The following is a 20,678-nucleotide window of genomic DNA, read 5'->3' as shown; positions in this document are numbered from 1 at the left end:
AGTTGTGTGTCTGCTCTGTCTTCTCGATCCCCAGTGAGTCGTGGTGGATGGCTGCTTATACTGAGCTGGGATCCTCTGGAGGTTTCTTCCTGTTAAAAGGGAGTTTTCCTCTCCACTGTTGCTAAATGCTTGCTTAGTATGAGGATTGCTGTAAAGTCTTGATGCAATTTGCTGGGTTCCTTATAGGAAACTTTTTACTGATTGGCTTAATGAACTGACCTGTATTGGAATGTTTATTATGTGAAGTGCCTTGAGATGACTCTTGTCGTGATTTGGCGTTATATAAACTTGAATTGAATTGAATGAGCAGCATCCACATGACACACTTTCGCTGTTTGACCCTTACCTCAAACCCCTGGGTCACGGTCCTGACAATGGCATCCCAAAATAAAGAAAGCAGCATAAATTCTTCAGTTTATTTTTATTTAACAACCTGTGAATAAAACCGGAGATCTTTGCAGAGTTTGGTGTTATTCTGTAAGTGTTTTTGATCTATGTCTTGCTAATCATTCTTTTACTGACAATAAATTGTTACTGTGAACATGAACTCTAGAGAAAAATATCCACTGCAATCACAAAACATCCCAAAACACTTAGTAAGATGTTGGAGAAACGGCATTAAAACATTTAACAAACTATAAATTAGCTACATAAAAGTGTAACATTATATGGACATGTTTTGAATCGAGTCAGCTGCTGCTCCATGAGTCTTTAGCTTTTGTTGCTTATATAAGACAGGTGTTGAATGGAAATGAAAACATGTCCAGTTGAATCAGAACACATCGGTGGTGGAGGAGTCCGTTTCTGAAGTAGCACCGGGTGGCGCCCCGACCCTCTCCCCTCCCGCCACCCCTCCGTCCTCCAGGGGTACGGTGCAGGCTGGGTGAATATCTTCCTCCTCTTCACCTTCAGCTTCACAAAACAAAACAAAACTGATTGGTTGAAAAATAAAAGATTTTTTTAAGCAATTGAAACGTGACTCTGCTCAGAAATAGAGGAATACACACAGACCTAAAGGTAATATCTACATGCAGACTTTGAACTTCTCCCAACTTTAACACACATTGCTGAATATGTAATGATGGTTACTGATTAATAATCACTGTCCTGTCTACTTGAAAGCACGCTGGCGCCTCTCTTCAGCAGTCGCAGAGGACAGGTCTAGACAGCTCACCACTCCATTCACCTGCTCCTAACGTTCTAACAACAGACCCAATGTGGGCAACAGGCTTTTGTACCTGCAGCTGGGCTGATCTCTCCAGAAGAGCTGGTTGAACCCAGCAACAGTGAATTTTTGGCCTGAAGAGGTTTCACCTCCCCCACGCTCACCTCCTCCTCCTCCTCCTTCCTCCCCCAGGAGCCCTAAAATCACACCTCACAGTGAGAACACATTGATATATAAACCCTGATGAATACACATCTCACATACATCTTCACAATTAAATAACTTGTTTGAAAAATGCTTTGGCTCATGGTTTGTTAGGTCAGGGTAACGAGTTCTGCTTCAGCTTCTCACCTCAGGCTGCAACCTCTCCCCTCTATGTGCAACACCCTCATCCATCTTGGTCAACACAGTCAGCAGAAGGTTGTGACCTCTGACCGGTTCAAGAGCGCTGGGGTCAAAATCCTAGAGGAGTCAGAGTGCGGCAGGGTCAAACACCTTTCAACCTATCGTGCAACTCCTTCATCACCTTTTGGATTATTATCATTATTATTATTATTAACAATTTTTATTTATTACAGGTGTCATTCAGGACAACCAAGGTCACCTTACAATGAAAACACAATTAAAGTCATGGCTCAAAACGTAAATGTTTAAAAGTGCAGCGGTATGGAAGTACACATGTATCTGGTAACTGATACGGGAAGTGACCAGGGTGTGAGTAAGAGCAGCAGCACTGCGCCATGTGAGAGGTGACTGTGGAGGATGTATGGGATTTAAATCATATGATCTGTCCAGGAAGACCTGTTGTTATTTTACGTCCTACAAAAGTGGCCGACACTCCTCACCATGTCCTGCAGCTCGTGAAGAGAACTGGAGAAGCTGCAAACGCCCTCCTCTTCTGAAAGGCAAGAACAAGAGAAGGTGATCAAACTTGACTGGAAGGAAAAGCGGAGGTTCTGATGGAGCGTGGCTAGACCAACATGCAAAGCAGCTTTATCATATATTGTGCCTTCCGTTGCTGTGGAAGGCCTAAAACAGCAGGATGCAGCTCCTTTAATGGAAAACCATCCAAACCAGGTAGTCGAGCAGCGAAGTACGGCCACACGTGTATCGACAGTGGATGGATGGATGAATTCATTGATAAATGATTGATAAATGGATAATTAATGGATGGGCAGATGAATGAATCATCTGTGAAATAAAAAAGAATTTGTTTTTTCACAAGAACAAGACGAGGATGATGATGATACCCATTAAAGATCCCAGCTGTTTAACACCGATGAGCACCTCTGCCTCTGAGATGTGCTTCAGTGCTGCTTCAGTCTCTGCTGTCGCTGTGATGCTGGAGCTGCTGGAGATGCTGGAGCTGAGGTCCTCCGCAGAGCTGGAGGGGGGTGCAGGCCTGGATTCAAGTGGAGCAGGTTGTAAAGGAGGAGGAGGAGGAACCGGGGAGCAGACAGGAGGCTCCTCCTCTGTTACTGACATGATCCTACCCGAGGAAGAGAGGAAGTTTGTTTAGAAGAAATCATGCGGTCTGAGAAACCTCCTACTAGAGCTGTGTGAGGTGACTAAAGACCACCATCTGTTCCAATGAAACTTCAAACTGTTGCAAAATTCACTGTTTCATGCAGGATTTACTGATCAGTCCTCAGCATGTCACAATGTGATGCAGCATGTAGAGGAAAGAACTGGGTCACTGGTGACTGGATGTAATGGAAGAATTTAGATCATTGAAGAGTTTTCATTTACTGAGGTCTGAAGGACCTTCAGTGACTCAGTGGTGACATCGTTTAAAATGTGGTTTGTTGGGAGGTTATATGATTCTGAGAGACAGGAGAGCTCTGTCCTCACCTTGATCCAGTGCAAGATGTGTTCTGGAGCTCCTTCAGTGGCAGACCGCTGCAACTTATGGGCCATTCCCATCTGTACCGGGTCGGCCCGGGCCGGGTAGCGTAGGTTGTTTACATATCTGGGTGGCCTGGTATTTTTCCGGGCCAACCAAGGCTCATTCTCAGCCCTCTTCTCGAGCGGGTCTGCTTCAGGCCGACCAGGGCCGACACACCCACTGCTGACAGCAAATTCACACCTTCCATTAGAGCAAGCCTCTGATTGGTGGGTAGAATCAGCCCACATGGGCTTAAGACAAGGATGTGTGGAATCAACCGGGCCAGGCTGGGGCCGACTGGGGCTACCCGGCCCGGGCCGACCCGGTACAGATGGGAATGGCCCATAAGGTGCATGAAGGAACCGTATCATAAGTCTATCTTCCCAGCAGCTGATAGAACTGATAACCGCCACTGCTCCCAGCAAAACCAGTGAACAGAATTAGCCTCCTTGTGATTTTATTAGCACATTTTCTGTTATTGAATTTGCACTCACTCCTTTCTCCTTCCAGGGGTCCTCAACTACATCTGTTCAGGACATTTTTTTCCAGCAGACACCGTGAGGGCCAGATCCTCTTCTAAATTAAAAGGCAAGTATTATTGTATCCTACTTTATTAATATTTAAAATGGCTTTGTTTTTCCATCTAAACTGTTCTTGTTTGTAGTTTTAGTTGTGTTTGGAAAATATAAACAATTATTGATATTTGGGACCTGAACTGTGGGGGTGGGGGGTGGAAATGTCTGCTGCCCGGATGTGGCCCGCAGGGCGCCATTTGAGGTCCACTGCTCTACGCTGTATTTTATGTTTTTATTTTTAAATGTAAATTCCAATTAATCTTGTTTTTGCAACAATGATGTTTTGACTCTATAAATAACAAAAGCCTGAAGGAGCTCCGCTGTGTGGTGGAGTCATCAATGCTAACGGTTAGCTTCTACTAGCTGAGAAGTTCTATGCTATTTGCTGGACCCTAAATCAACAACAGCCTTCGCTGCCGCGAGTCAAGACAGGTGAGTCCACGACTGTTACATTTCAGTGTGACGCAGGTCTGAGTGGCTTTTCTAGTCCAAGCATTTGCCCATCAGTGGCTAATGCAGGAAATAGGGGTAGAGGAGTACTTTCACGTTTAACTCGGAGTGAATGATCATATTTCAGAAAAAACAAGTAAAAAACGGTTTCTCTGTGAACTTGGTCACCAGTGGCACTCAGTAAGATTTACTTTTTCCACCACAGTAATCCAACACTATGGGATTAGATTTGTGCCAATAGGATCAAGAAAAACACTTTGGAGAGCAAACAAATTTTAAGACATTGAGAGAAAAAAACATGTTTCAAAAGTAAAACTTACTATCTGAATCAACTTCTTAAAATGAGTAACAAAGTATGTCTCCTTTTTCTGTTTGCCTCTATGTGTTTTTGTTATCAATTTCCTTAGTTTCGTTCTCGCTGCTCAGAGCTTTGCTCTCACTACCAGATTTGCACTTACACTGTCTGGCTTTCTCCTTTGCAATCCCTGAGTTTTTGGTTGCAATTCTGACACAACCCTTTCGGGTGGGCGGGACTTCTGAGAAGTCCTCTCCCATAGAACAGTGGTGTCTCTTGAGTGACAGTTCAGTGACCTGGAAGTGATGTAGCCTCCAAGACATTTTTTTTCCACCTGGTCAACAACATGAATTTTGAGCCCCAAACAGGTTATTTCTGCTGTCTGTGGTGTCTACTGAGGATCTAAAGTGAGTATTGATAATATATTTTATCTTTTCTTAGTTAATCTGTAAGTTAAACCACTTTTTAAGTTGGTTTTAACCAGACGTTAGCTCACTAGCTAGCTGCTAAGCAAGCCATTGTGCTAGCCTCAGGACAATGGTCTATTGTTCCAGAGAGACGTATTAAAAACTCATCTTAACATATTCATTACTGGTTTCATGGAATAAATTATTGCAATTTATGTTAATAAGTTTGCTAATTTTTCAGGAACCTGTGGAACATCAGAGACTTTGCAGCTATTAGAGCTAACCTGTGTACTGCTAACTTGCTACAGAGGAAGCAGCAGAAAGCTGAGCTAACAGGCTGTTTTGCAGGTAAATACTCTTTTAGTGGAACTGCAGGATTTTTATGGTATAACTCAGAATCTACATGAGCTACTGTGGGAAGACATTTAAACTACATTTACATACAGATAAATGTATTTTTTATTCCATGTTACTTGGACGGGCTAAACAAGTTCATAGTTCTGCCTGCTCCTTTTTCAGTGAAACGAATGGATTATTTGATGTAACTCTCTAGTAAATCTATAGTAACCATAGTCTGGTGACTAGTGTCTGTCTAGTTTAGCTACATTTAGCTTAGCTGGAGTAATATAGTCTAACTCTGCCTCAACTGGTGACTTTTCTACTTCATTGTCAGCCAGACAAAATGTTGCTGCAGAGAAATGCCCAAAGTACTGACCCCACAATAGAAAATCATAATGTCCACATTTATTTCCCACAATCTCAAACGTCACACTAAGGCCTAGTCCACACGTAGCCGGGGTTTTTTGAAAACGAATATCCGCCCCTCCAAAAACTTGCATCCACACCACCGCGTTTTAAAAACAAACTCTGTCCACACGTACCCGGATAAATACGTTGTTATGGACATGCCAGACCTGTAGGCGGCAGTACTTCCCCCATTCTTAACCTCGTCCTTCGTCTATGGTCTTCCGCAAGGAGCAGTAATTCCGCTTGAAAAAACAAACAAGCAGAAAGCGCTTGGACGATTGATGGATCGGGTAGTGACAGAGCGCAGCTCTGAAAGCTTCCGTGATGTCGGCTAGTGTAAACACAGGTCGCACACGTGATGTCAGCATTTTTTTGTCATGGAAAGTGACGTTGCGGACCTTAAAACTCCGGTTTTGTCCGTCCACACGCAGACACCCAAAACGGAGAAAACGCAGATCTTCACTTTGGCCGGAGTTTTTAAAAAGATCCGTTTTCGTGTGAAAAAACTCCGTTTTCGTGTGGATGACAGGCCAAAACGTAGGAAAATATCTACGTTTTGGCAGATCCCCGGCTACGTGTGGACAGGGCCTAAAATTAAACTTTTAGCTCTGATTTAATCATTTTCTTATATCAGTTTTCCCTTTGTTGTAGGTAATCCTCGGGTGTCAGCAGGAGGAGGTGACCACCTGCATAACGGAGCACCCTGGTTCTGAGCCAGTTGCACCTTTGTGCTGCTCTTTGGGGAGGCGATGCTCAGCAGGTTAAACAACTGTAAAATTGATTTTGTTCGTAGATTTTGTTTAGATCTCATACATCACCAGTTTTTCTTTCTTACAGACACATGCCTCCATGTGGTCAGGTGGTGTTGGTGTGATCTGGGAGGGCACACTCATGTTGTCATCTCCTTGTGCCGTCTCCAGGATCCTGATGGGAGTTTTCTGTGCCTATAAAGCAGGGGTATTTACTTCTGGGCCTGGAGGGCCGGTTTCCAGCACGTTTTAGTTTTAACTCTGTTTCAACACACCTGATTTCAGTCAGCAGATAATTAACAGGGTTCTGAAGAGCTGCTGCACAGGTTATTCAACCACTGATTCAAGTGTGTTGGAGCAGGGAAACAACTAAAACGTGCTGGATACCAGCCATCCAGGACTAGAATTGAATACCCCTGCTATAAAGCCTTCCTCCCTCCTCTGGACTTTAAACATTAGTATTTTATTATGGTTTACCTGATTTAGTAAATAAATCTCAATCTAAATTTCCTGTTATGGTGCCTGTCCATAAAATCCTGCATTAAACACCGAAAGCTGAATGGATGCCTTTCATTCACTTTGACATTCAATGTATTTTTAAAGATACACTTGAAATTAATATCAGCTGTTTTAACAGAGTGGTGCAAAAATAATTGCTAATGTCATGATTTTTGCAACAACCTGACCTTCATGCAGAGAAACTCAGGAGACAAATGAGCTAAAAACAGTTTATTAAAATGTTTGACGGATGACTGAAGAGGTAACAGCTGGAGATCAGGAACCAGAAGCTTCTGCGAGGAAGAGCAGAGGTTAGTAAGAGGAAACAGGTCAGGTTATTCTTAGACTGTGCAGGTAGCTTACAGAGACTGAGAAATGCCACAGAGATGTAGCCACAGGTTTTAGTGTTTAAAGATCAGAAGGCCCTGAGGTAAAATTGAGTGTTAGTAATGACTAAAGAGAGACTTACAAAAGGAAAAGTTTAGGTACTTACGGTCTGAAGTTGTAAAGCAGATGGGAGACAGCAGAATGGTGGAGAAACAACCAGAAGTCTGGGAGAATGACAGCATGAGTTGCAAGCGGGTGAGCAGAAGGTAGTGGGTAAGCCGACTGCCAGTATAGTTGTGTGATCAGGAGCTTCAAGGAAAGAATTCCCATAGATCTGCATAGAAAATGAGAACGTAAGTTTGAAAAACGGCAGAGTCATGGGCTAGATATGGGTTAAAACACTGATGAGTGACCAGCTACCAGCTTTTATTCAAGGATGGGGTTACAGGTGTGTGAGGATGTGCCTGCCCCATGAGAAGAGTTTTCAGGTAAGCCTCTCCATGGTGCTCTGCAATGGTGACTAGCAAGGCTAAGGAAGAGATTAAAGGGAACACAAACCCAGGACTCCGACCCAAACTCCTAACAGCAACACAACGACTCCTCCCACAGGCGGTTGTTCCACGGGAGTACAAGCAGCTGCCCGAAGTTCAGCATCAGGCAACCTGTAGGCGATGTAATCATACGTGGCTTCTGAGCATGCAAGTTTACTCTAGCTGTACAGCGTACAATAATAATAAAGATTTATATTGTGTTGTGTTGCTCACCTTACGGGTTCTTTTAAAATCTTAACCTGTGCTTGCTTACAGCAGGTCTTTCAGGTCTTTTGAACTAGACACAGAGAGGTTCAGGCACAGGTACTTAGTCAGACTCCTGATATGATAGAGCATCCACCACCATCGACTCCTGATATGATAGAGCATCCACCACCACCGACTCGAACAATAGGTCCATATGCTTGTCAACTGGAAACAATGGAAAAAGATTACCATTAGTACAGATATTTATCCATAACCATCACTGTGGGTTTATTATACAGCATATGAACTACATGAGGTGACATTGGTCTGCAGTAGGGCTGTGTATTTTTGACTGAATTTATTGTAGAAATATTCAATAAACAGTCCAAACTGATACATAACATATATAACATGAGTTATCTGAACCATAATAGCGAGATTTAAATTTCAATGGTGGAAACAAAACCCAATGCACACTGCTGCCAACTAGCGGGCGACATTTAAAGTGCACCAAAAACAAAGAAAATACACAAATGTTTGCATGTAAATTCTTCCAAAAATTAGATACACTACTTTTGAAAATGGATGTAATATCTCAGGAAAATATATCGCGATATATTGTCATATTGATATTTTCTTACATCCCTTGTCTGCAGTGTACTTTGTGTACACTATGGTGTGTCTTAGCTCACCAGCTGCAGTTGATGCATGTGGCCGTGTAGCACTTCCATTGTAGTGCAATGCAGTAGTTTTCAATCTAAAAAGAAAGAATAAATAAATAAAAAATAGCTTTTAGACAAAAATATAGATTTTATGTAAAAATTAATTAAAAGCATGTATTTAACTCATTACTGATTATCTGTCCTGGATAACATTCTTTTGATGGAGAATACAGAGCACGTGACAGAAAGCACATTGAATCTGATTTGTCTTGTTCTGACAAAAAAATGTCAGATCTGTATACTGGAAAGAAATGTATTATCAAACACACTCACTTAGATAATTATTCAGTCAGAGTTACATCATAAAATCCATTCGTTTCACTGAAAAAGGAGCAGGCAGAACTATGAACTTGTTTAGCCCGTCCAAGTAACATGGAATAAAAAATACATGTATCTGTATGTAAATGTAGTTTAAAAGTCTTCCCACAATAGCTCATGTAGATTCTGAGTTATACCATAAAAATCCTGCAGTTCCACTAAAAGAGTATTTACCTGCAAAACAGCCTGTTAGCTCAGCTTTCTGCTGCTTCCTCTGTAGCAAGTTAGCAGTACACAGGTTAGCTCCAGTAGCTGCACAGTCTGATGTTCCACAGGTTCCTGAAAAATTAGCAAACTTATTAACATAAACTGCAATAATTAATTCCATGAAACCAGTAATGAATATGTTAAGATGAGTTTTTAATACGTCTCTCTGGAACAGTAGACCATTGTCCTGAGGCTAGCACAATGGCTTGCTTAGCAGCTAGCTAGCGTCTGGTTAAAACCAACTTAAAAAGTGGCTTAACTTACAGATTAACTAAGAAAAGATAAAATATATTATCAATACTCACTTTAGATCCTCAGTACACCACAGACAGCAGAAATAACCGGTTTGGGGCTCAAAATTCATGTTGTTGACCAGGTGGGAAAAAAATGTCTTGGAGGCTACATCACTTCCAGGTCACTGAACTGTCACTCAAGAGAAACCACTGTTCTATGGGAGAGGACTTCTCAGAAGTCCCGCCCACCTGAAAGGGTTGTGTCAGAATTGCAACCAAAAACTCAGGGATTGCAAAGGAGAAAGCCAGACAGTGTAAGTGCAAATCTGGTAGTGAGAGCAAAGCTCTGAGCAGCGAGAACGAAACTAAGGAAATTGATAACAAAAACACATAGAGGCAAACAGAAAAAGGAAACATACTTTGTTACTCATTTTAAGAAGTTGATTCAGATAGTAAGTTTTACTTTTGAAACATGTTTTTTCCTTTAGTCAATATTTTTGTTCTGTCAATTTCTTAATTTTTGTTTGACTGTCAAAGTGATTTTCTTGATCATTTTAAGAATCTGATTCAGATCGTAAGTTTTTCTTTTGAAACCAATTTTTTTTCTCTCAATGTCTTAAAATTTGTTTGCTCTCCAAAGTGTTTTTCTTGATCCTATTGGCACAAATCTAATCCCATACAACACATCTGGATTTTTGTGGAAAAATCTATGTGTTTTTCACACTTTATCATAAAAGAGACTGGCTTTTAACTTTAAACTGTGAGATAGCAATAACCGGACTTAGCTAAACACATCAGAACGGGCAGGAATAAATTTTGTTTAAAGGATAGAAATGGCTCCCATCACAGAGGAGATTTTGGTCGCATCACACAGCTCACTTCCACCTGACTGATGCGAGTCTGAACCTACAGCTGCTGTTTGTCTGGATCCAGCTGTTGCTCTGGTCTCTCCTCCTCTAGCGGACACTCAGGGTCTCCCCAGGTGAGCTGTGGCTGGGCTTGATGAGCAGTAGGACTTCCTTTGTGCTCTGAACCGGGGGTTGGTGTAGCTGCAGGCTCTGAGATCGCAACCACACAAAGGGAGAGCAAAACTATTCCAGAAAATCGATTCAATTAAATTACAACAGAGTTTATCTATAAAAAAAACATAGCTAAATTTGTAATTAGACATTCAACACCTTAATCGTATTATAAACAATTACTGGATTGCACCAAGAAAGCAGAGAGAATTGTACCCTACTGTAAGACGATTACATCAGGTTTGTAAATATGTAATCAGATTACAACCAGCATTAATCAGGTTTGGACACAGTCATGCTCCAGTATGTCGACGGTTGGTCCTCAGTGCTTTTACAATGCTAAGTTAACGCTAAGGTGTTGAAACCTGGTGCTGTGATTGGCTGAAGAGGCTCCTTGGTCACCGGACTGGGAGCTTCAGATGAAGGAGGAGTGGTTACTGGTGTGGCCTCTCTGCTGGACTGGGTCACACCAGACAGCGGTGTTGGTGCTGGAGTTGGGACTGCTACTTCCAGGTTTTCCTGGCACAAAACAAGCGGTTTGCAAAATGCAGAGCAAGGACCTTCAAGTTAAGAAGGAGTTTCTGTACCTCCTCGTCAGCTACGAGTCCTGATTGTGGCACTTCCAGTCCAGGTCCCTGGTCAGCAGCTGAAGCGTCTCTCTGACCCAGAACCTGGGCCACCGTCTCAGTCAGAACCTCGTTAACCAGCAGCCTGATTAACTCTGAATCCACCAGGGTGTTGGAGTCAACGAACAGCTGCAGACCGTCCTCTCTTGCTGCTTCCGCTGCAACGACTGTCAGGGAGAAAAGGCGATCCGTGACAGATCGAGCTAGAGAAGAAAACAGGAATCTTTCTGTTGCTCCTACTGATGTCTGAAGAACGGCTTGGTTCCTCTGAATCGGCAAGATACAGGGGCGGGTCAGACACGGGGGGGCGGTGCAAATCAAAGTACATCCTGGACATTAGCTGCTCCTTTACCCTAAAAGCAAACAATCAATAAAAAACAGAAAAAACCCACCAGTGGGATCCAGTTTAGACTAGTTCTTCACCATTCCACCAGTCGGGTCTCCAGAGCACCATGCTGGCTCACCCCAAGGACAGGGGTCACATTTTGGGCATGAGGGGGAGACGGGGAACGTGGTGGGAGGGCTGGACCACCGTGACCTTGATCTAACAGCATCACTTCCTCTCCAATCTCACAGACTTCCTCCTAAAGCAAAATTAGGGGAGGACACAAAAGGAGAACACTTGAGAGATCATTGCTCTCTCCTGCTTGGGAAGGAGATTCTCCAGAAGTTGTAGGAGAATCAAAATCTTCTCTTAGAGTTGTTTTTATTTAGATGCTCGTTTCCATCATTCAGACCCATCAAGCTCAGCAGAAGCTCGTTATTCACCACGGAGCATGAAGGATGGTGGATGTCGAGGGCCAGAGTTGGAGCGCTCGACTCTAAACTCTCTAGGGGTCTAAACATGCCCTGGGCAGGCTTTTATCAACAGCTATTTATTATTTAACATCTGAACAGACTTGTTATGATTCTCAGCTCTGGCGGGAGCTGTTCTTTTGGGTAACGACGGGATACAGCTATGTGCTGTTCTGTCTGTGTCCTGCAGGGGGAGATGCATACTGACAGAGGAGCACAGGCTGGTTAGATGGTTGACATCATCTCCAGGGAGGACGTTCTCGTGTTCCTCGTCCTGATTTCTCATGGCCTCAGCATCTAAGATATCCACAGTAGGCGGTGGAGGAGACTGAGTCTTTTCTTCTCCCGGCCGCAGCTGTCAACATAAACAAAATAGCAGTTTTAGCTCCTGATTGGACAACAAATGATGTCGCTAATGTGCGTTTTTTAGCAACCAGTTGTATTTGCTTGGTTAAAAAATAATATTTTACTATAAAACATGCATTTTTTTTACTTCTCTAAGAGATTCAGTTGATCGGCTATCAGAAAATTCCTATTTAATGTTGTGAAATGCCCTGACAGCTCTTACAGGTTACCGCGGTAACAACAGGAGAAGAGAAAACCAGTGCCATCAGAATGGCTCAGGCTGCATTCCATCAGCTGATAAATCGAACAGCTGGGAGCGCCATCCGATCTGCATGAATCTGACCTGTTGCTCAGCAGCTTCCTGTTCCGTGCTGACCATTCTTGCAGAGAGTGGACCAGGATGTTGTGCACACTCGTGCTTGGAGGAGTCCATTCTGGGAGGAGCTGCAGGAAACGATGAGTTTTAGCTTATTAATGTGAGTTTATTTACCAGAGTGCAGCCAGGATGAGTGCTCCAGTCTCTATTTCCCTCCACTACAAAAACCTAGTTTTGATATCATTGTGTGTGTGCGCGTGTGTGTGTGTGTGTGTGTGTGTGTGTGTGTGTGTGTGTGTGTGTGTGTTCCATAAAAAATGACATATTAATGGTGCCATTGGTAGTCTTTAATCATACTGTGCCTACCGTTGATGGGAGGTGTAAAATATCACATTACAGGTCTTTGAATAAAAACCTCCTTCAGCTAATTTACTTTGTTCGGAGAACTGAAGGTTACTTCTGAAAACTAGAACAAGAAGGACAAGATCGTGGATGACTCCAGGATTCAACGAGTCAGACCTGTTACAAACCTGGAGAAACATCTGGAAGCCTGTTTAAACAAGCAGATTTACAATCCTGATTATGTCAGTAAGGGTTCTGGTCACTGTAGATGCACCTACTGACCCAGTGGGATCGCCATGGCAACAGGGAAACTGTGTGGAGCAGGAGCATCAGTAATGTGAGCGAGGTCATGTGAGGATGGGTTGATGGCGCTTGAGATACGGTGGTGGAGATGTGGTCCAGCAGGCAAGCAAAAGGGCGGAGTCAAACTTGTCTGAGTCTTGCGGGACTTCAGCCTCACACCTGACAGAAGAGGACAGACCACAGGACAGGAAGTGGGACACAGTCCTCAGCTGAACTTCTGAGACGTCTGATTTTTGTGTCATCTCCTGACCTCTGATGCTCTCTACCAGTCGGGGGTGGGGCTTCTTGCTTAGTGGGGATGCAGAAGAGCTGAAGCGAGGGTACGGGCTCTTCTTTAAGGTTCGTCTCAGACCTTCACATGGAAGCTTGCCATACAAACGAGTCAGGTACACCTCCGCATCCACCTCTTCCTGCTGGCTGCCCATCGACCTAGGTGTGACTGCTGACAGCTCGGCCTCCTGCAGCTGCACAAGAACAACAGTCACAAAGTTAAGCCGCAGCAGGCTCCAGAACATTCAAACGGTTTAGAGTTCATAGAAATCAGTACTGACCACTCTGTGTCCAGCTCTAAGGCCTCTGGTTCCTGTTTGTCTGGGTTTCCCTCTACCTGCAGACCTCACTTGTGACGCAGCAGCACCAGCAGACCTACGGTGGACCGCGTCCTGCGAGGACTTCCCAGCAGCAGCAGAAGATGGAAGCTTACAAGTCTGGGGAGAGGGGGCGAGATGGTTGCAGAAGAGAGGCAGTAGATGTTTTCAGACCAGGGGTCAGCTCCTTTCTGTTGCCTTCATCAGACGTCGCATGTGGACGCTCCGACAAAGGCGATAATGAGGACTCACCTGGACTTCTGTGTCTAAAATGGAAATCCAGGCATCTACAGTCTTTTTGATTTGAACCTCTTTAGTCGGATCTCTGAAGAAGAAACAAAACATGAAGTCATTTTGTTCTCTGCAGAATTCTAAAGAACATAAAGGAGGTTTCTGCTGTTACCGACTTCCACCTGCGGGGTTTCCTGGTGGGACTGAGGACTTCTACTAGACCCAGAAACCAGAAAGAGCAAACATCTACACGGGACTAGTCTAATAACCACGACCAGCTCCTTCTCTGGTTACCGTCAGTGATCTTATTTCCATTGTTGAAGAGATATTTGTAAAGGGTGCCAGGTAAATTATTCCAATGGAAGATCCAGGACCACACAAGGAAGTAAGAAATGTTTCTGTTTCTGAATAAAAACTTAAAACCTGAGTTTAAAGCAGAATGAAACCTTCACATTTCTGGTTGGAGGACCAGCGTTCGACCTGTTACAAGGTTTTTCTGTTCCTCTGAATGAAAATGTTCTGATCCTCTCCTCTGATGTTAAAAAGACAACAGGAGAGACTTTCAGAACCTGCTGCACGTTGCCTCAGCGTGTTAAGTGAAACAAACTAAAGTTAGCTCTGAGGCTACATGGGAGCTAACATCTGCAGTCAGCAAGCAGAAGTTAAAGTCCCATTAGCCATCATCACACTGGTGAAGCTACATCTCTGTATTTGACCCATCCCTGCGGGTGGGGAGACTGCAGTCAAGTGAGCCGCACCTACAAATGAAGTGCGCGTTTATACGGTGGTTTACGGTAACACCCATCTCGCTGCTGGAGAGGAGCTGAGGTCAGCGACAGAATGGGCTGACAGGATGACACAGAGCTGCTAAATGTGCCTTTTTGATAAAGGATAGAATTGTGTTTTTAAAAAAGGACACTAAGCATCCTATACATACATACTCTATAGTAATGTACTAGGTGGTACTATTTTTACTTTTATTGTTCCTTTTACCTGTTATTGTAATTCAAACTAAGTAAAAAAAGTCATTTTTTTGAGATACAAAGAAAAAGTTTTTCAAAAACGATAAATGTAATTGTAATTCCTTATGCAGAACTGCCTTTTTCTCACTATACCCACAATTTGATGAATGACGTAAATATACGGTTTTGTTTTATGGTATCTCTGTGTATGTGCATGTATGTGCATGAGCATTTTTGGAAATTACATTTTTCTTAACTTTTGAAAAAGCTTTGGGATTTTTCCATTTAATTTGAAGAACTACTGAAAAAGTACACAGTAAAAGTAGTCCATACTTTGGTACCAGGTAGTACTCGAGGTACTTAGTATGCATATATAGGTGGCCTAGTGTCCTTTTTTCCAAAAAGCCATTTTATCCTATCTCAAACTTGCCACTTTTGGCTTTTTGAACGTACTTTGTAGTACAATTACTGAAAAAGTACACAGTAAAAGTTGTTCATACTTTGGTAACAGGTAGTACTCGAGGTACTTAGTATGCATGTATAAGTGGCCTAGTGTCCGTTTTCCCAAATCTTATTTTATCCTATCTCAAACACGGCACGTAAGCTTTTTGAACATAATTTGAAGTACAATTACTGAAAAAGTACACAGTAAAAGTAGTTCATACTTTGGTACCAGGTAGTACTCGAGGTACTTAGTATGTGTGTATAGGTGGCATAGTGTCCTTTTTCCCAAGTACCGTTTTATCCCATCTCAAACACAGCACTTTTGGCTTTTTGGATATACTTTGAAGGACAATTACTGAAAAAGTACACAGTAAAAGTAGTTCATATTTTGGTACAAGGTAGTACTCGAGGTATTTAGTATGTGTGTATCAAAAAGGCACATTTAGCAGCTCTGTCATCCTGATTTCAGCCCATTCTGTCGCTCATCTCAGCTCTTCTCCAGCAGCGAGACGGCATTACCGTAAAGTACCATGTAAATGTGCACTTCAGTTGTAGATGCGACTAACTTGACCACGGACAAACGAACGACGGCTCACTTGACCGCAGTCATGGGGAGCTGTGAGCTGCAGCTGTGGCCGCGCGCGCTCTGGAACTATTTGGTAGTTTAACCCCCCAATTCAACCCCATTAAGCAGGGTGGCACTGGGTCTTTGGTATGACCCGACTGGGATTCAGACCCCCATCTCCCAGCCCCAGGGTGGACACTCTAGGCCACTGAGAAGGTAGAAGAATAAAGCTACTGTTAGCATTAGCTACCTGTTAGCAGCCAGGGCTTCCAGCTGGCAGGTCAGAATCTCTCCATTCTTCACGTTGAGCAGAGTCTCCAGGTTGTCCTCCAGAACCTTTTTCCGTCTCTGAACATGAAACAGAACCTGACCAGCTTCCTCCAGCACGGACCGACCAACAGGTCTCTGCTGACCTCTTGCAGACTGAGACTGAAGGGCTTTGTTAGTCTCACTGATCTGACAGCGAATTTTATGGGATGGAACAGGCTTCTGTTGGAACACCGCTGGACTGGATGGCAGCTGCTGGAAACGGGGATGTATGCTGTGAGGATGGTGTTGGTGGGACTGACGGAGATCAGAACAAGGCTGGGGGAACTCGTTTTGATTAGACGGAAAGTGGCCTTGTTGGTACTCAGGCTGGTTCTGAAGGGTGTGAGGTGCAGACTTGGTGGATTCTGGTGAGGCTTCTTGCTGCTGGAAAACACAAAGTTTTCATACCTTTTAAATTATGATTCTGTGTCAAACTAAATCTTTGAGGTTTAGGTTCTTGGTGGGGTCAGCGGCAGCTTTATGGGTTTCTTACGATCCGCTGCATCTTCATTTCAATCCCCCTCAGCATGTGGTTGTCTCCCCTCGTCTCCGGGATGGAACTGGGTAAAGACGGGAGCTGAGGACCTGCAGTCATGGCATCCTGAAGAGGACGACAGTCTCTGAAAGAACAAAATCTAGACGTCAAAGCAACCATGACTCATATCCTCTTCGTATGAAGGTTTTAATGTCTGTCGGCGTCGTGTTCCATGCTTCATCGTCAGTCAGCGACTCACTTTGTACAGAACAGCACAACATTTCATCAGAGGGCAGAAAAAGCCTGATGAATTCCTCTGATCATCAGCAGCACCGGTGTGTGTGTGTGTGTGTGTGTGTGTGTGTGTGTGTGTGTGTGTGTGTGTGTGTGTGTGTGTGTGTATGTGTGTGTGTGTGTGTGTGTGTGTATGTGTGTGTGTGTGTGTGTGTGTGTGTGTGTGTGTGTATGTGTGTGCGCGTGCGTGCGTGCGTGCGTGTGTGTGCGTGCGTGTGTGTGCGTGTGTGCGTGCGTGCGTGTGTGTGCGTGCGTGTGTGTGCGTGCGTGCGTGTGTGTGCGTGCGTGCGTGTGTGTGCGTGCGTGTGTGTGCGTGTGTGTGTGTGTGTGTGTGTGTGTGTGTGTGTGTGTGTATGTGTGTGCGCGTGCGTGCGTGCGTGCGTGTGTGTGCGTGCGTGTGTGTGCGTGTGTGCGTGCGTGCGTGTGTGTGCGTGCGTGTGTGTGCGTGTGTGCGTGTGTGTGTGTACCTGTTAGTGTGTAGCTGCATCAGTAGGCTGTCGGCCAGCTGAGACACCCGAGCCTCTACGTCTGACTGAACCTGAACAGAGAGGCAAACTAACACATGAAGAAGAAAAACTCCTCTGAGCAGATTAAACTTTTCTGCTGGGTCATCAGGTGTGAAAGGAAGAAAATCAACATCCATAAACCTTCCTGATCAGAACCACCTCAGCTGAATCAGCTCTTCTCAAAACTCCCGCAGAATTCTGAGCCTGGCCACCATCATCCGCTATGATCAGGGTATCTGCAGGTTTAAGGGAGCCAAATTTAAGACTTTTTAAGACCTTTTTTAAGGCCATTTTGACCAAATTTAAGCAATTTTTTTAAATTAAATTTAAGCTATAATTTCCAGCTATTGCCTGGAACGTCGCGAACGTGGGATTAGCCATCCAGTTACCATTAAACTTGCGCTTCCCCATGGCGCAAGCTCCCACTAGCTTAACCAGCTAATGCGCTCATCTAAAAATAGCCCCCTTCACAACCAACTGAATGTGTACGATTCTGCTTACGCCAACATCATACACAAAAAATGCTGAACACTAACTAGAAATTTATGAAAATTTTATAGAAATAAAAATCTCTTTATTGGGTCTTTGGTAATTTAAGACCTTTGGAAACTGTATTTAAGGATTATTTGTCATTTCTAAGGATTTTTAAGACCTTAAATTTGGAAAAGCAAATTTAAGACATATTAAGACTTTTTAAGGACCCGCGGATACCCTGTATGATCCAGCTCACATGGTCTTAAGGCAAGCGTTAACAGACCAGTAACTCCAAGTCAAGTCGGGCTTGATTTATTGATTTCTACCAACTGAGGCGGCTCATTGAGCTCATCTACCGCAGGTCAGATAAAAGTCATACATTCTCCATTCTGAAGACTCTGACTGCAACTTCAACAAACTGGTTTAAGGTTCAAATGGGCCAACCTTGATGGGATCAGTGGTTGTTTCTCCCAGACAACCAGGTGGCTCTGCCTCGGGCTGAACCACCACATGAGCTGGACCTCTCTGAGCAGCAGACCTGTGGGGGTTTGCTGTGGTCGGTGGCAGCTGTGCACTGATCTCCCTCCTGTGAGAAGGACTGTAACAGCTGAGCAGAACAGTAGATTTTATGCACACGTTTCTCACACTCTCAGAAGACCTGAACCTGAAGGTCACTGAACATGAATCATCGCCTCACCATTGTCTCAGCGCTCCCAGACCCGCTCCTCTTCCTCCAGTCCTAAAGCACAGCGTCAACAGCTCCTGCCCTGACGATGCTAATGAAGGAAGCAGAGGACAAATGACGTATAATCCCAAGAATTTAATAAAACCATCAGCATCCACTAGTGGAAACACCTCCTCTATACTTCCAGTTTTATTGCCTTGAAAGAAGGTGTCATCTGCTGGCAAAAAAAATAGAATAACACTGATTTCCAACAGCATTTAGAAAAAAAGGGATGACGGGAGGCCTTGCAGCAAGGAGGTCCTAGACCTTGGTCTCTCTGCAAGGAGTTTGCATGTCCTCCCTGTGCACGCACGGGTTCTCTCCGGGTACTCCGACTTCCTCGCACAGTCCAAAAGCACGACTGTCACGTTGCTTTCTCTAAAATGTCCTTAGGTGTGAATGTGCATGCATGGTTGCTTGTACTGTGTCTTTGCCATGTACTGGCAACCTCCAATGTCTGAAAGCTGATTCAGCACTTTTGTTCATTTTAACCAGTTAGAAGGGAATATTTTAGCCGCCTTCTCTTACTGAAGCTTTTAAAAAATCTTAGATTTTCTTTTTGTCCTCTTGGGAATTTTAATATTAAGGAGGACGTGTAAGAGAAGGAGGCGCTGGATCTATAAGAGTTACTTAATAGAAACACTTCCTCTAAATTCTTCAAAAAACAGGTTTTGTTGCCTCGAAAGGACCCTGCACACGTAGAAATCATCGCCTCCATATTCCTGCTCTTTGACTTGACAAGAAGCTTAACATAACCACTAACAGTGGAAAAGTGCTGGTTTTCCTCCCGGTCTTGTTTGTGTTTGATGATTTTCCATCTCCAGGTGCATCAAAGGAAGTGTAATCCCTGAATCCCACATGGACCCGGCTTTGTTATTGATGCTTGTTTTGGGTTTTCTGAATGAAAACCCTGAAAGTTTGCAGATCCTTTAAAAACACTGAGTGGCTCCTCATTGGAGTCTAAGAAGGTTGGGTGGGTGTTGCATTCTTCGTGGTTTGATATCCACTTGTTATTGCAGATGATAGAAAAGTGCCCAGTGGTATTTTAGTCCAGATGCAGCTCCAGCGCCCTCCTGAGGACAGCCCTTTCATCACAACCCGTTTTTCTGCTTAAGTAAATAAATACAAATGTTCATCATGGATCAAATGTTCATGAAATCTTAATTTAAGTTCTATAAAGTCAAAAGATCAACTTTTACAAGAATCTTGTGTCTATCGCATCTGAGCACGTTTACGGTGTTTGGTTACCATGGAAACTGAGTGATGGATTTTAAGTGCATACCCCGGTCAGAACCGGCCCCGCTGTTTGGGGTCGCTGCCGCTTCTGGAACATTCTCTTTACGTTTGTCAGACCGAGAACCCGCTTCTCCACGCGGAGGGCGCTCCATCCAACCAAGCTGGGGATCCCACTGGTGCGGTACACAGGCTATCCGGGCTGTAGGACGCGTGATCCGGACTAAAAATCGCTGACAACATGGATGTGACCGACAGCTTTATTCATATTTATTCTGTCATCTGTTGCCCGGCGGCTAATTACGTCTCAAACTTCTCGTCTCAGCATCTTTTCACTGAAATAAGAAGCAGGATAGAAAAAGTCAGCGCTAAAAATCAAACTTATAAAGGTCGAGTCACGGAAAACCATTAGGTAATATTAAACCAACAAGATACAGGTAAAAACTCCGAATGTTTAAAGTATAACACCAACCACTATTTGAACTTTCTGCTTCTGCCTTTTTTTTCTACTGATATTTCCGCCTTCTTCTTCTTCGCCTTCTTCATTTGAGGCAGTTGAGCGAGATTTTGGCGCATTACCGCCACCTATTGGAATGATAATTCTATTTTTTATTTTTATTATTATTATTATTTATTTGTTTATTTATTTTTACTTTGTTGAACAAACAAACGTTGTACAAGTAAACTCTCAGAACGTTCAAAAACGAATAAAAGAATTATGGAGTAAAATCAACAAATGAAAATTGAAAAACACAATCATAAAATTATTTAAAAAAATAACACACAATAAAATCTGCTTATAAAATAAAATGA

General features: G+C 43.6%; 1 protein-coding gene and 2 long non-coding RNA genes across 5 annotated transcripts in view; 1 reads left to right on the top strand and 2 right to left on the bottom strand.

The window, feature by feature from the left end:
• LOC107372796 (uncharacterized) overlaps positions 1-6,845 on the top strand; it is a 167,138-nt gene extending 160,293 nt beyond the window's left edge. The window contains exons 6-8 of the long non-coding RNA XR_008563468.2: positions 5,019-5,125; positions 6,176-6,284; positions 6,362-6,845. This is a non-coding gene — a long non-coding RNA (uncharacterized lncRNA). The remainder of the gene's footprint in view (positions 1-5,018; positions 5,126-6,175; positions 6,285-6,361) is intronic.
• Positions 403-20,413, bottom strand: kiaa0586 (KIAA0586 ortholog). Of its 3 annotated transcripts, XM_015969440.3 has the most exons (23): positions 20,338-20,413; positions 19,915-20,200; positions 18,606-18,684; positions 18,353-18,515; positions 17,396-17,466; positions 16,653-16,779; positions 16,101-16,543; positions 13,901-13,973; positions 13,613-13,768; positions 13,312-13,525; positions 13,041-13,220; positions 12,444-12,544; positions 11,964-12,110; positions 11,384-11,544; positions 11,201-11,313; positions 10,922-11,127; positions 10,700-10,853; positions 10,226-10,373; positions 2,416-2,654; positions 2,011-2,063; positions 1,517-1,627; positions 1,239-1,362; positions 403-912 (listed from the first exon to the last, which is right to left on the bottom strand). In XM_015969440.3, the coding sequence occupies exons 2-23, from the start codon at positions 20,018-20,020 to the stop codon at positions 773-775; spliced, it is 3,309 nt and encodes a 1,102-aa protein (XP_015824926.3). In that variant the 5' UTR covers positions 20,021-20,200; positions 20,338-20,413; the 3' UTR covers positions 403-772. The 3 variants fall into 3 exon arrangements, 2 of the variants coding, with proteins under 2 accessions (XP_015824926.3, XP_015824927.3); XM_015969441.3 differs by lacking the exons at positions 19,915-20,200; positions 20,338-20,413 and adding an exon at positions 19,396-19,897; XR_008563478.2 differs by lacking the exon at positions 403-912 and having other exon boundaries at positions 2,453-2,654; positions 19,915-20,408.
• On the bottom strand, positions 6,988-7,386 carry LOC139063922 (uncharacterized). Its single transcript, XR_011517245.1, has 2 exons — positions 7,265-7,386; positions 6,988-7,196 (listed from the first exon to the last, which is right to left on the bottom strand). It is a non-coding gene; the product is annotated as an uncharacterized lncRNA (long non-coding RNA).
• Positions 20,414-20,678: the final 265 nt, after the last annotated feature.

The sequence above is a fragment of the Nothobranchius furzeri genome, chromosome 18, assembly GCF_043380555.1.
Source record: "Nothobranchius furzeri strain GRZ-AD chromosome 18, NfurGRZ-RIMD1, whole genome shotgun sequence".
In the NCBI taxonomy this organism is placed as follows: domain Eukaryota; kingdom Metazoa; phylum Chordata; class Actinopteri; order Cyprinodontiformes; family Nothobranchiidae; genus Nothobranchius; species Nothobranchius furzeri.
Note: the sequence above shows the minus strand (reverse complement) of the source record. Positions and strands in the feature narration are given on the sequence as shown.